The 16409-nt window shown below is 35.4% G+C and overlaps 1 protein-coding gene across 1 annotated transcript in view; it reads right to left on the bottom strand.

Moving 5' to 3' along the window:
• The window catches only part of ZRANB3 (zinc finger RANBP2-type containing 3), a 258475-nt gene that overhangs the window by 26113 nt on the left and 215953 nt on the right, over positions 1–16409 (bottom strand). Inside the window, exons 13-14 of the mRNA XM_044666614.1 lie at positions 5582–5999; positions 2596–2820 (exon numbers count right to left, since the gene is read on the bottom strand). Of these exons, the coding sequence (XP_044522549.1) occupies positions 2596–2820; positions 5582–5999 (643 nt within the window). The remainder of the gene's footprint in view (positions 1–2595; positions 2821–5581; positions 6000–16409) is intronic.

Here is a 16409-nt window from a genome sequence, read left to right as displayed (position 1 = left end):
CTATGAGGCTACGTTTTTAAATAACTTAGGGCTTACTGCAGTGTGTAGAGTATATATTAAAAAAGGATACGAGGGTAGCTGGGTAGCTCAGTGGAGTGAGAGTCAGGCCTAGAGATGGAAGGTCCTAGGTTCAAACCCGGCCTCAGACACTTCCCAGCTGTGTGACCCTGGGCAAGTCGCTTGACCCCCATTGCCCACCCTTACCAATCTTCCACCTATGAGACAATACACCGAAGTACAAGGGTTAAAAAAAAAAAAAAAAAAAAGGATACGAGGTCATGTGTGATGGAGCTATAATCAATTGGAGAATGGACAGTCTTTCAGTTGTAGGATGGGAAAGAAAATTCAGGAATAGTGTTTTGAGGTGATAGCATCTGAATTAAGTCCTAAAGTGAAGAATTTCAACAGAGAAGGAGATGGATGGGAGAAATTTGAGTCTGACAGATATAATCATAGTTGTGCCTTAAGAACAGTGATTTTCATAAAGCTGCCAATTCTTGCCAGCTGGCCCAGATTTGAATACTGATACTTGATAGTTTATTGCTAGCTAATTTCTGTGTATACACTTATATGAATGGAAAGAATCATCCAAAAAAAGCCTAATAAATTTAAAATATTTTAGTGCCTTCTGCAGTACCTTGAAACATACTGCAATTTGCTATATATCTAAATAGAATTGAAATAGTCAATTTCAAAAAAATGTCATATATAACAATCTATCATACCTACTAACTGTCCAAAAGAATATATCAGATATAATTAATAAGAAAGCCCCAATTATCTGAATAGTTTGGGGTTGGCTGGAGTTGGACAAAATAATTGGCCATGGATCCTTTAACAATTTATTAGACTCATTTTATTTAAAAGGATTAAATGCCATTAATCAGATTCCATCACCACCACCAATAGTAATAATTGATTATATGGACCTTTAAAGATCTGAAGATATAAATCTTTCCTTAAACAAACCTACAAGGCAGGGAGTGCAGATATTATTAACCACATTTTATAGGTGAGAAAATGAAACTGATAAACTGACTTGACTGTAGTCACATAGTTGGGATTTGAAACTAGGTCTCCTGGCTACATCTATGGTTGTTCTTTTAAATATTAATTTACAAAAAGTTGGTTTAAGAAATTAGAAGATGCTGTGATAACATCTATTTTAATGATATATTGTTGTGTACTTTGCCTCCTCAAATTCTTTCTGACGCAAATAAGATACAATTAATAGCAGATGAAATAGGATACAGAGTAATACACAGCAATCTTAACGGTGCAAAAAATTTTTTTTAACAAATCTCTCTAATAAAGGCTTCATTTCTCAAAAACATTAAAAAATAAGTGGACTATATATGAACAAAAGTCATTCCCCAATTGATAAATGGTCAAAGGATATGAACTGGCAGTTTTCAGACAAAGTAACTAAAGCTCTCTTAAGTTTTGTAAAAAATGCTCTAAATTACTATTAATTAGAGAAATGCAAATTAAAACAACTGATGTGCCACCCCACCCCAATCATATCGGCTATTATGATGGAAAAGGAAAATGACAGAGCATGAAGAAGATGAGAGAAAACTGAGACACTAATGAGCTGTTGGGGGAGTTGTGAACTGATTCAATCATACAGGAGAGCAATTTAGACCTATGCCAAAAGGGTTATAAAACAGTACATACGCTTTGACCTAGCAATACTATTAGTAGGATTGTATGCCAAAGAGATAAAAAACAAAAAGGACCTATATATACAAAAATATTTAAATCAACTCTTTTTGTGGTGGCAAAGAATTAGAAAGTGAAGGGGATACTCATCAATTGGGGAATGACTAAATAAGTTATAGTATATGAGAGTATTAGAATACTATTGTATTCCAATGGTAAGCAAGGGTAGCTCAGGAAAACCTGGAAAGAATTAGATGAACCGAACCAAAGTGGAATAAGCAGAACTAGGAGAATGCTGTATAGGAATACTATACAATGGATAACTGTGAATAACTTAGCTATTTTCAGTGATACAATAATCTGAAACTCTCCCAAAGGACTCCCAATAAAAAATGCCATCTGTTTCCAGAGAAAAAAACTGGTAAGAGTGTGACTCCAGACCAAAGCAAAATTTTTTCACTTTCTAAATTTTTTTGATTTATGTTTCCTTCCATAAAAAGATTAATATGGGAAAATGTTTTACATAATTGCACATGTAAAATCTATATGAGATGCTTACCATCTCAAGTGGGGAAAGGTGGAATAGGAAGTAGAGAGAGAATCTGAGACTCAAAATTCTTTGAAAAGTGTTAGAAACTGGTTTTACATGTAATTGGAGAGAAATTAAATTTTAAAAAAAAAGGTTAAATAGTATATGAAAAGAAAGAAAATGTTTAAATGTTAGAGACTTTGGAGATCATTTATTTAGTCCAACTAACCATCTCATTTTAAACATGAGGAAACTAAGGTCCAGAGAAGATCTGAGATCAGCCCAAGGCAGGTTAGCCCTGGAATTCAAACCCAAACTCTCTCATCCTAATGTCAAGGCTCTTTTCCAGGTATTCCATTGATCAATTTTTTTCAAAGAGACTAAATAAAAATGGAAACATTCACCTTGTTGGGGTTTTAGTCCATATCTCTCATCTTCATTTTCGCTTTCAGCTTTTTCTTCTTTGCTTTCCATAAACTGTTCGGTTACTGATTGTTCAAGGATTTGCTGCCCACTGGAAGAGTTGGTTTCAATTTGCAAGATAGTATCTTTCTGGGACTCATTCACCTGATTTCCTTTTTCAACCTGGATACAGCTATGATTATCTATTTGTTTCTTGTTCTGATATGCTATAATTAGAGGAATGAAAAATCAATTAGAAATTCATTGATAAGCATTTATTAAATTGCTAAGTGTCAGCTATTGAGGTGGAATGGGATGTTTAAAATATAGGAGAAAATTCTAAGCCATAGAATCACAGCATCTAATAGAAAGAAACTTAAAAGACAAGCTTGAAATCTCACCCAAATCAAAATCTCTTATTCAACAGACTTGATGAGTAATGATCTAGTTTCTTCAAAACATGAAACTAAATGTCAGATTGGTCTATTCCACTGTTACAGAGCTCTGGAGTGTCAAAGGTTTTATAAAAAGAGTAATATTCCACTGTATAACTTCTATCAGTAATCTTAGACATGGCTTCAAATATGATATGTAATAAATCCAATCTCTTTCACATGATAGGTCTTATAAATAATGGAAGAGTATTTTTGATTCTCCATGGAGTTTTCTGTTTTTTAAGCTAAACATCCCTTGCTACTACCAAAGATAATAATAATTCACATTTATGTAGTACTTTTACAATATTCACAATTATGCACCTTATTTCATTTACTCTTTATGAGATCTTAAGTAGATAATACATAGCATTATATCCATTTCTTAGAAAACTGAGGCTCAGAAAGTGAAGTGATTTGTTCAGGATCAAGGTAAATGTCAAGGCAGAGACTTAAATTTATTCTTTTTAAATCGTTACTTTCTATCTTAGTAACAACTCTAAGAACAGAAGGACAAGGGTTGGGCAAACAGCGTTGTGACTTACCCAGAGTTACAGCTAAGGAAGTATCTCTGAGGCTACATCTGAACCCTTATCTTTCTGATTTCAAGCCTAGTTCTTTATTCACTGTATCTAAATCTACTCTTAATCTAATGCCTTTTCTTCTATAAGTATCGCTGCCTCTAAAAGAACTAAAAACTAAATAAAAGTTATCAATTGTTTCTTGAAAGTAAAAAAAAAAGTATAACTTCATAAAGACCTTGGCACAGATGGGAGTTTAAGCAATAATGACTTAAACATTAGAACTGAATGCAAATTATGCCAAATTACTTTTAATGCAATGAACAAGTGATTCCCAACCTTTCTAGAATCGTGACACCTTTCCACTGTTTGATTTGCTAACAGCTGTCCCCTTCCAAATGTGCCATATGGCATGTATTTTTTAAATGAAAGTAAATTAAAATTAATTTTGTTTTTTTTTTATTTTTTTTTCCATGCTACCCCTTGAGTTAATTGGAGACATCCTGGGGTGTCAAAAAAAACCCCAAAAAACAGGAGTGGGAATCACTTCACTAAACAGTAACTTAATCTTCATTAAACTAATTATTATAATTTTTATGTAATGACATGATCACTACTAATATGAACATTCTTTTTTCCCATCTTTAATTATGCTGATAAAGTTAATGGAAAATAATTTAAAATGTTGTTCAAATATAAGTGAGGCAATATGCTTATGACCTTATCATTCAAGAGGCAATTTCAGGATTGACTTTTGATAGCACAAGGGAAAAAAAACAAGAAAATATTAACCAATATTAAATTCCAAATTATGCTGCTGAGTCATTTATCCCATATACTTTATGTGCTCAGAAATTATTTTACAGGCAAAGAATACTTTATTTTTATGTTTATAACAGTTGGGAGTTGAATGGAATCATGCTAATTGCTATAGGGATGGTCTGTGAAATGAGCTTGTGGTTCCAATTTAGTTTGCAGACAACAGGTGTCCGCATTACAAATACAACTACCCAGATGGCAGACTCTGTCAATTTTGGCAGGAACACCAAGAACTGAAAGAGAAAAGACTTCACTACAGATTGCATTTAGCTTTGGATCAGAACTAAGAGACCCTGGAGGGAAGGACAGAGAGGAACTCAGAATATTACGACCTAAATAGCTGACTCATTGGTTAATGTCAAGAGCTTTAAAGCCCCAATGTGCCAGATAAATCAGTTGTATGATTATTAGAACTCATAAATAAAATTTGTATTTCATTTTCCAATGCTGTCAACTTGGCAGTTTCCACAATCATAAAAATATGCTTAGAAAATTATGAAGCAAAAGGAACATTAACAGCATTTTTCATAAGACAACTGTGTAGCCATTCTGCCACAAGCTACATAGTAGAAAATGATTGATCCTAGTATAAAAATATACACAGTCAGCAGTTTAGGCCATCTTTATTTCTGCTTTAAAATCACTTTCTGTTTTTAAAAATATAATAAATTACTAAAACAGACTATCCAGTTAGATTCTTTAAAGAAATGAAACCTGGGGGAATTTTTATTATTTCCCACACAGAAAATTCTGCACCTCACAGATTTTGGAAGCAAAGAAACTCCAGAGAATTATTTAGGTATTTAGAACATAAAAATCTATAATTTCCCTTTAAAAATCATAACATCTACAAAAGAAAAGAAAACAGCAGGTCTCTGACTATAAGGCATATTTGCTGCCATGGCAACAGAGCTTCTATTCCTGCCCAATGAATTCGCATCCTGCTGACATTAATCAGAAATGTCCATTTGTGCCAAATTAATGCCATGTCACAGACACTTGGGAATATATATTCTTGACAGAAGTGGGAGCTTTTCACATTCCAAAAGAGGATAAATTCACAGGGTCTTTACTCTGTGAAGGTCTTTTTCTAGTATTCTAGGCTCAAGTCACTGAGCAATCTCAACTAAGCTTTGATAAGTTATATACTCTAAAAGCAACAGGTCTCTTGCTCTAGCTAGGTGCAAACACAACTACCCCTCACCCCTACTCACCAGAACTGTCTTGAGGGGTCTCACACATTTCACAGTAAGTCCATAATGAACTATTAACATAAGTGCAGAGACCACACTGCCAATCTTTTCCAGGGAGGGATATTTTGGTTGAGTTAGACTTTTTGTCCTGAATTGTTTCTTCTATAAATTCAGCTTTTGTTGAACTAGGCCAGGATGATCTTTTCTCTTTTTGACTGGAATTGCTCTGAATGGCTACTGATTTCCATTTTTTAGCTTCAGGTTCAAAATCACTTTCATAGTCAACTGCATCCCTCTTAGCTGTATTTCTACAGTCCAAGGCCTTCTCAGTAGCTTTTTCCTGGAGTATAGTTGATTCATCACAGGATGCCATTGTGTGTTTCTTCTTATGTTTTGGTGAAAAGAAGGATCGAATATCATGCTGTTTTTCTTTTTCAAACTAGGAAAAGCAGATAGATAACTCAGGGTTGTAACAATCTTTGCGTAAACAAAAACATTTAACAGATACTTTTTTTATTAGCAATATTTAAAATTTTATCCTATTTATTATAAAACAATTATTTTTATGATTCCTTGGTGAAAGAAGAAATTAAGTTTTAATATCTTTTCCAACAAATTGGAATGCTGTAAGGACATTTGTGTTATGAACCTTTAAAGTATCTTACTTAGAAATAATCTCTGCTGGGTTTATGTCAGAGAAAGGTCTTAATAAACAGTTAGAAATCACACACTTCAATATCAATAATATGATTAGGAAAAATGTTTCCATGTTCAAACTAGGAAGAAACACTGTGTCCCAAGATTTGTGGCAATCATATTAATGGTTTTTTTTAACATGAAGGTGTTTTGTTCTTATCAATGTTAAAGCATCCAAGAATAGGAGAATTTTTTTTTCTGCTTTACAAAAAGCAAATGCCACATTCCTATGAATGTCTATAAAGTAGTATTCAAGTATAAAAACTAAAGTTCACATTTGGAAGGTATCAACTTGAAATCTAGAAACCCCCAAGTTTAGTTAGCTTGAAAGTTGGAGACCCTCAAATTTGACCAAGTCACCGGAGAAGTTTCTCCCAGAGGGAAATCTCAGACTCACTAGTTTCAGACTAACAAAAAACCTTAAGAGTACTTTAGGTGGAATTAGCGGACTGAAAGGGAAGTTAAGTACCCTTTTGTCCTGATAGTTTCTCCCATGGTGTCAAAGTCCTTTCTCCACTAGTCCAGCCCTAGGCAGGATCTTTCCCTTTTGTGTCCACTGAAAAGCATAGGCCTCTCCCAGATAGTCAGGTCTTGGACTCCTCATTTCTTTGTAGCCATTGTAAAGCCAATCAACCATACTCCCTAGTTCCCAGTTCCCCAAAAAGTATATAAGTTCCCCAATTTTCATGTTTTGTTGGAGAGTCTAGCAGTGATTTCTCCCTCCCAGAGATACTGTTTGCAAGAATGCCAGGGCCTTTGGCTCTGTGTGGTTTGAGGCCTGTGACACTGTGTGGAGGCCTAAATATTTGAACACTAGCCCTCTCTTGAATAAAGACTTGGTTTTCTCAGGAATAGTTCTGTGTTTTTTCCAAGTTAACAAAGATGATGGAGACCCATTAGCACAATTAATTAAGAAGCAATATTCAGAAGATCATATAGGACTTAGAGCTGGAAAAGACTTCAGTGCATACAGTTCAGCACCTTCATTTTAAAGAATGAGAAAACAAAGAACATTACCAAGGATACACAAGTGATAGTAGTTGGTAGCAATGCCAGGATATGAGTCAGGGTCCTCTGGAAATAATTGTAGTGTTGTCTCAGGACTTGTGGTTAATTTACTGCACCCATATTTAGGTAAAGTTGTGTAAGTTCAAGTTGTATTGAAAGGTCACTATAGAATCATAGGATCCTAGAGTAGGAAGGGACCAGAGAGAGCTTATAGTCCAGTTTTTTTTTAACCCTTAACTTCTGTGAGTTGGCTTATAGGTGGAAGAGTGGTAAGGGTGGGCAATGGGGATCAAGTGACTTTCCCAGGGTCACACAGCTGGGAAGTGTCTGAGGCCGGATTTGAACCTAGGACCTGACTCTCAATCCACTGAGCTACCCAGCTGCCCCTTTATAGTCCAATCTAATCAGACCAACATTCCCGGTAATATCCATAACACATGATTATCCAGCCTCAGACAGAAGATCTCCAGGGAGGGGAAAACTCACTATTTCCTAAGATGGGCTATCTATTCTTTAACAGGAATAACAATAGTACCTAATTCAGGGTTTTGCTGAGGAACAAATGAGATCAGAACATATGAAAAATACTTTAAAAACCTTAAAACATTAATACAAATGCTTCCTATTATTATTACAGTTGTTATTATCATTATTGTTACTATTATTTTGGAAAGTTCTAATTGTTAGAAGTTTTTCTTTAAATCAAGCTGAAAACTGCCTCTAGTTAGCTTCCACTCAAGGTTCCCAGTTTTGCCCTCTGAGACCAAGCAGAACAAATTTAGTCTTTCTTCCACTTGATAATGCTTCAGGTACTTGGCAGAGAGATATGATGATCCTCTGAAGTCTTTTCTCCAGGCTAAGTGTGCCTGAGTCCTTCTGCTGATCTTCATGGAATGGTCTCCTAGTACTTCACCAGACTGGTCACCCTCAGTATACATTCCAGTTTGCCAATGTATGTCCTAGAGAAGATGCTAGCAAAAAACTGCATAGTTCAGAGATGGATTGCACCTGTGATTTCATCAATTCACTGATATTCAAAGGTGAACTCTCAGGGACATGCTGGTACCTTTCTGTAAATGTATAATCTTACAGAGTTGCCTAGAGGGGCCTAACATGGGGCCTTGAAGCTACTACAGCACTCCCAATGTTCCTGGAACTAAATTAAAATGTAATTAGGAATATTTAGCGAAATAAATTTTAAAAAGCAATAGGCCATAGATAATGTTAATATGTGGTTTTCCTGAGCTTAGCTCTATAAATTTGGTTTGACAAAAATAATAATGGTTTAAAGGAAATTTGTGGTCACCCTATATAAAATTAATTTCTCAAGTAAAAATGTTGTTAGTGGCTCTTAATAATTTAATTTAATTTAAAATAAATATAGTAAAAGGAGGGAAATGTATGAGGGAAGTAGAAAATATTTCCTAGCCTACCACCCTAGAGCTCCTATCTGTAGAAATTCAGCTTGCTTCCTGACAAAGTTCCAGTCTCCACATGTAAGTCTGGTAGCCTCTTCAACAAGGGTCTCACCAGCATAAGCCTCTTCCTTCAGCTCAAGTCACAACGCCAAATCTATGCAGCACAGAATGCTTCTTCAGCCAGACTCACCAATGCCAAATGTATCTTCGTAAAGTACCTTGCAGAATGAATCGCAGAAGCCTCCTCTTCAGCTGAATTCCTCCTAAAATGCTCCTCAGGAGTTCTTGGGCTGGCTTTTTATAAGCAGTTTCTCCACGTCACTTCCTGTCTCTCTCCCACTTCACAGGAACCAATCACAAGCTCCCAATTTGCCTGGCACTGTCCAGGAAGTAGTGCTTGTGGTCTTTGGGGTGTGTGTGTGTGAACTTTTTCAAGTAAAAGACTCTTACTAAGTAACTGTGAAAGGAGGGGTACTTCAAATTCTTGATTGATTAATTTAAAATAAACAGAGTTTTAAATTCTCTTTCACAGCTCTCTATTCATTATGCCATGTTACCTTTCAAAGCAGAGCATATGAAGAAAATTTCCATAATGAACTTAGGCTGCCTTTGTAGTGTTGCTAGGCAAAGAGATTCAGGTTGTTTCTATACTGGTAAAATTATGACATATATTACCACAGGCTCTCCCAAAATAATATAGAACCTTTTCCTTGTGTAGCTCTTTTTCATATGCTATTCAAACACACTTCAAATCAGCTTAGAAAAGTTTCAAAATTTATGTGAAAATATAAAACAACAGAATATAATCAAGGGAACTAAATAAGTTGGAAAAAGAAATTGAACCAAGTTTTAACAAAAGAATCCTAGAAGAGACACAGAAAGAATATTTTAAATGTAGGATATTTAATTGACTAATATATCTTAGAAAAGGATAAAACATATTTTTAGAAGAAAAAAGTGAGAGCAGTAGTAAACAGGCTAACTTAGTTTGATTCTGAAAAGAAAAGAGAATAGATAATCAAAGATAATGTTTTATATTTAAAAGAAATGTAGGGAAAGGAAGAAACTACCTGAAAATCAACAGCGATTTTGAGTGCATACTTAGTATCAAACATTTCTGATTAAATATTTCTAGGTAATATAAAGCTTAAGTATTTTGCCAGTGACTTGGTTTAATTATATGATTAAGAGAGTAGACTGAACTGCTTTTGGAAACAGCAAAATTCTTGAAATAAACTCCAATTTCTCCCTGAAACAAAGGCCTATCATTTGTATACCAATATTTTTCCAGGGATGTTGTATGGCTGTGAGTCACAGAATATTAGTTTTAGAAAACTAAAGTTGATGGTCACCTTAAGAGCACAAAAATGGTATAAAAACAAAGAAGAGATTATGCTGCAGAAATGGCATAAAGGATGTTATTAAAGAAATGTATGAATGAAAAACAGGATGGCTAGCAAGAGTGAAGCGAAATCCAGTGGACAGATTGCATGCTCCATTAGTATCCTAGTGAAGTCAGAAGTAGTCCACCAAGCATTGTAGATGGACCAAATAGGGTGAACTTATAAATGGGCAGAAAATAAAATATAGGCAGGAATATAGTGGCTATAATTTGCCTCACTGGAATAAATATGAATATCAGTGAGATCACAAATCACAAAGTAACTGGAATATAGGAGTAAGTGAAATTGCAGATTTTATGAAAAGATTTCTTTTTGTATTCCCAAGTTATGAGGAAAAGCATTACAGTGACCAAGCAGCAGATAGGTAATATCAATTTTAAATGATTTATGTTAAATTTTAATTTTTTTAAATTAAAATTTAATAAGTTAAATTAAAAAAAGTAATTTGTATTATAATACTTGTTCATGCAGAATGGTACTACAAAATCTACCCTTTTCTAGAGTTGTAAATACTAATGTGTTCCTGTTGATAGTGAAGATTATTATTCATTTTTATCACTATGTATGACAAATCTCAGTGTAACTCTATGGCCAGTTTTGACTAATTTAAATGCTTCAATATAATTACATAGGTTGCAAGAGTAAAGACATTTTGATAAGTACAGAACAAAGAGCTGGAAAATACTTGTATACTGTTGTAGGTAAATTAATAAGATGTTTAAGATTAGGTATTATTAGGAGGCTTATCAAGCAAGGTTAGAGAATTCTAAATGGAATGAGGAAGCAGAAAGTGGCTCTCTCTCCTGGAATGGACTCCATGTTGGTTAAGTGAGAGTGGCTGCTGACCAACTGACTCAGTGGGAGACCTCAGAGAAAGTGGAGTTTGTATCCTGGTAACCTGAAGGAAGAAAATCATCTGTCTGTGGGAAAGTTAGGTTGGGTCTGTCAAACCTGACCTGGACTGCTGGTCATCTCAGGATGGTTTAACTCCCTAACCTTACCCATCTCAAGGATTACTGATTGAGAACCTGGGAGAGCTGTATCATAGCTGGATTTATACAGGACTCAGCAGTGAGGATCCCACTTCCATCCCTGATAGTCCAGCTGTGCCTTGATATAGCCTAAGGCTTAGTGTAGATAAGTTCCTTCCCCAACCCAGAGATTTGCCCATAGGTTGTTAGAATAGACATCCCTTTCCCTCCCTTCAAAACCAAAGTTTATCTAATTAAACCTATATAAATCTTTATTATATTATAAATATATATCTTATTTTAAATATATATTTATAACATATATTATAAATATATCTATTATAAATCTTTGGTTCCAGGATACTCACTTGTTAGTTTCATAGACTCCCAGGCTAGGTGGATCTGTGGTGGCAGTTGGTATCAACTGCCAATCCATAATCTCCCATTCCTTGTTCTTTGGAGGGGTTTGTGGTTCCCCAGTTTGTTATTCCCAGTGTGCTGCCCTGTCTTGTCAGTTTCTCCTTCTCCCCTTCCTCTGAAACCAGATAATAGAGCTTCCCCATAAAAATACCATTTTTCCTTAAAGATGAACCCTTTCTGGTTTTCTGATAAAGAAATCACTCTTGCTTGATGATGGGTCAGCTCATTTAACCATACACATTTATATCAATGCTGAATTTCAGTCATTGCTATGAGACTCATTTACTTTCCTCAATGAAGCTTCCTTCAGCCTCTTTCCCCCCACTTTTTTTTTTAATTTTATTTTTAAAAACTCTTACACTCCATCTTAGGATCAATACTATAGATTGATTTGAAGGCAGAAGAACAATAAGGGCTAGGCAAGCGAGGGTTAAGAGATTTACTCAAGGGTTTGTTAACTTAGAAAAAACACAGAACTATTAAATAGTCATAAATGCCACTCTTTAATTAAGGAAAGGGGGAAACAGGGCTGATTAGGCCTCCACTCAGAGCCACTTGCCACTTGCCTTATGCAGAGTCTAGGATTGAACACTGCTTGCTCTGGTCCCCGACTCCCTGGGAGTGCGACTGTGCTAGATGATGACTCCTCCTTTGAGCCTCGAACTGGCATCAAACCAGCAACCTAACTATCTTCAGTGATCTATGGAAGGGGCTGCTTACAATGGTCACTAAAGGATGGTTCCTGCCCAGGTGTGTCTTCCTGGGAAAGGGTCTCTGATACAATGGGGAAGACTACCTAAGACAAAAGGGTATTTAGCATTTACCCTGGGTTCCATTATTCAGTCTGCAACTGCAGGAACAGGGAACAAGCACAAGCTTTGGGGGTCTCCAACCTACAAGCTATTTCTAAAACTTGGGGTTCATCAGATCTCACTAGGCTACAAGTATGGGGTCTCTAGATTCCACGTTGACAGGTCAAACAAACAGCAGAAGTATCTGAGGCCAGATTTGAACCTAAGAACTCCTGTCTCCAGGCCAGGCTCTCTATCCATTGAGCCACCTTGCTGTACTTTGTTTCCTTTCAAGGACATCACAAATAGGAAAGCAATGGCATGGTCAAGGACAATGGCTTTAGAAAAATCTGAATCTGAATCCTGTCCCAGGAATTTACCAATTATGTGATCCTAGACAAGTTGCTCTCAGTTTCCTCCTATGTAAAATCAGGTTAATAATAGCACTTATTTCAGAGTTGTGAAGATCAAATGAAATTTTCCATGCGTTTGTGTCTGTGAACTTTGTAAACCTTAAATTGTTATATAAATGTTAACCATTATTATTGTTACTATTATTATTGCCTCACTAATTTTGAACATCATAATTTTGAGTCTGTGATATTTCAATTTTCATCTTCTTTGGCAGGGGTTAGCAAACTACTCTCCAGGGCCCAACATGGCCCAATGCCTGTTTTTGTACTGCCACTGTATTTAAAACTGTAAAAACCATTCTTAGCTCTCTAGTTATATTAAAAATAAGCTGGAGGCTACAGTTTATTCCTTAGTCTATGGAAAAGTGTTTACTGAGCAAGTTGACTGTAAATAAGATTAAAAGGGGAATGTTTAATCTACTTAAAAGAACTATTCTTCATCACTTCTGAAATCTTCTTTACATAAAATTACTTAGCTTCTCTAGACTTCATTTTCTACATGTCTCTTCCCACTCCAATCTATTGTTCACTCAGCAATTAAAGTGATCTTTCTAAGGAGCAGATCTGACCAGGTCACTACCCTATAAATTTCATGGCTTTCTATCACCTCCAGGATCATATATAAAGTCTTGTGTTTGGATTTTAAAGCCCTTCACAGACTCCTCCCTTCCTTTCCAATATTCTTAAACTTGTCTCCCTACCAGATACATATACATTCTAGGACCCCAATGTTCTGATTTCCTTCCTTGCACAAGACATTAACCTCCTAAGTTCATGCCTTTTCTCTGGTTGTCTCCATATTTGGAATTTTCTCCTTTTTCTCCTATGCCTACTGTTTTCATCAGATTCCAGCTAAAGTTTCTCTATTTTCTCCAGTTTCTCCATATCCCATCTTTTGCAAGGAGTTTTTTCCCAGTCCCCCTTACTGCTAGAGTCTTTTTTCTGAGATTATCTCCTTTTAATCCTGTCTATATCTTGTTTATACAGTTATTTGTATGTTGAATTCCCCATTAAATTTAAATTCCTGAAGATAAAGAAAAAAACAAAAACTTCCTAAATGTGGAATAGGACAAGAAAATTTCATACTCAGTTTATATGATGGTGGTCTTTTCTTTCTTTTTTTTTTTTTTAAAGTAGAGACTCAACTTATCAATATACCAGGAATAGAAACTTTAACTCCAACCTATTCTGTTAGCTCTTCTAGAAGATATCATGAAATATGTATGCAATAAAACTTTTGTTTTTCCCTTTCTATGTATCCCCAGAATTTAGCACAGTGCAAAAGTTGTTTAATTAATGCTTGTTGACTTGACTTTGAAAGAATGAAAAAAACCACATTCTGTAAAACATTCTAAATTCAGATTTTCAACTACCTCAGACTGGTCTTCCCTCCAATTAGTCTAAGTTAATGAGGTTTTATTGCATACATATTTCATGTTATTTTCCAGAAGAGCTAACAGAAAAAGCTGGAGTTAAAATTTCTATTCCTGGCAAAATGATAAATGGAATCTCTGCTAACAAAAAAAAAAAAAAAAAAAAAAAGACCACTGTCATATAAGCTGAGTCTGAGATTCTCTTGCCCTATTTCACATTTAGAAAGTTTTTCCTTTGATGAAGTTTGAAGTTTCTTAAAAATTTTCCTATTATTTTACCAAATGCTTGCTCAGGATTTATAAAAATAACAACAAAGTACATTTTCAATATAGGATTCTTATTGACTTTAAAAAATGCAAGCATTTTCAGTCAGTTTCAGTAAGCTATCAAATCATTTTTAGAAGAACTTCCTTTCCTATTTAAACAACATCTAATTTAGGAAATTCCCACTTGAGACACTCTGCTTTATATGCTGGAAGGCAGTTTAGAGTGAAGGGTAGCAATGATTGACAGTAATCAGAATATTGGGGATAGTTTGGACCCACACTGCTCTGTAAGAAATATGTGATAAGAAATTGAGGCTTGAACAGAGGACACTTAAAGTAAGAGTGAGACAGATGGAAGTTTAGATGCACAAAAACTAAGAGAATATAGTAAAAATGCCATTACATGCTAGGGAAAGGGGAGGTAGAGATTAATTAGCAGCAATGCCAATAATTCATGGGATTCTGGGGTAAGAGCTGGAAGGGGCCTCAATGCCTATGTAGTCCAAAGCCACCATTTTAAAGATCAAGAACTGAGGACCAGAGGGTTTAAGTGACTTGCCCATACTGACTCAGTTACTAAGTGGCACAGACACAATCTGAAGTGAGGTCTTTTAGACCCAGGGCTCTTGCACTGCACTACCTGCCTCCAAATTCATATGCTGAAGAATGTAGCAGAGAGTGAGCCACAAGAGAGAATAACTTGGTCAAGAGGTGGTCAAAAGCTTTAAGGCATCAGTAACATGACCTTATCATAGGTCAGGCTTTTGGATGATGGTTTCTTGGCAGATCAGCATCTTAGATCAGAAAGTCCATAGCAATTCACCAATTATCAAGGACATCTTGGCAATTGTGTTTAGAGTTGATAAGGGGAAAAAATGCAGGAAAATATTTTTAGAGATGATCAAAAGGCTAAAAAGAGTGTTTTGTTTTGCTATCTATTAGAACACAATATCTAGTTTTAGAGAAATTCCCGTTAAAAATCAAAGGGTTTGGTCTGAAAAACCAAAATTTATTGCCTTAATTGTCTGACAAATTCATTTTGTGACCATGAACAAGTCATTTACCTCTTAGTGTCTTTGGAAAAGATCTAAGCATAAATTATAGGTAAGTTGCTGATGAGCAGCCTTGAAGAGAATTTCTAAACTTCAAGTTCTAGACAGTAAGGAAAACATGGGACTGGACAAAAAAGGAAAACACTGAAGGAAAGATGATGTGTGTTCACTAGTACTGTAAGTGGTGCACTTACTGTTATGAAGAAAAAAATAACATCTCTAACTGATTAATGATTCCCCTACCCAGGATTGTCCTAAAATGATAATACTTTTTTTTTTAAATTTTATTTTTTATTAAACCCTTAACTTCTGTGTATTGGCTCCTTGGTGGAAGAGTGGTAAGGGTGGGCAATGGGGGTCAAGTGACTTGCCCAGGGTCACACAGCTGGGAAGTGTCTGAGGTCGGATTTGAACCTAGGACCTCCCGTCTCTAGGCCTGACTCTCAATCCACTGAGCTACCCAGCTGCTCCCCAATGATAATACTTTTTAAATAGAGCAAATAATGAATCTACAGATTAACCTGCATGGGTAGAGGGTGTATGGATAGAGGGTGTATTTATTTAGCATTTAGCATTTATTCCAAATCAACTTCCAAATTCCACAGAGTTTAGCAATAGATAGCCAGTGTGTGAGAGGAATTTCTTTATAACAAATCAAAGAAAAGGCAACCATTCATGAGGTAAGCAGAAGAAATGAAGTCTATTATATCAATTCTGATAGCCAGGGATGACAGAAGACAAACTGTGCTGGCATGGCACAAAGGGACAGTAAATCAGTTTGAGTCCAAGTATATCATCTAAGATTCTTAAAGAAAGATGCTAATATAAAAAATAATCCGAAGGCAACAACTCATGCTGTCAACCAAATGAAAAAATAACAAAATAACATCAGTCATTTCTAGACATTTACACATAAGGGAAATAAATACAAACATTCACATCTTATTTCCCTACTAGATCAAAAGAACTTTAAACTGAAAACTAAGGGGGAAAGGAGAAAATTCCCTACATTTTTTTTAAACCAAGTCACGTAATCA

This window comes from Gracilinanus agilis, chromosome 3 (genome assembly GCF_016433145.1).
Source record: "Gracilinanus agilis isolate LMUSP501 chromosome 3, AgileGrace, whole genome shotgun sequence".
In the NCBI taxonomy this organism is placed as follows: domain Eukaryota; kingdom Metazoa; phylum Chordata; class Mammalia; order Didelphimorphia; family Didelphidae; genus Gracilinanus; species Gracilinanus agilis.
This window is presented reverse-complemented; position numbering and strand designations above follow the sequence as displayed.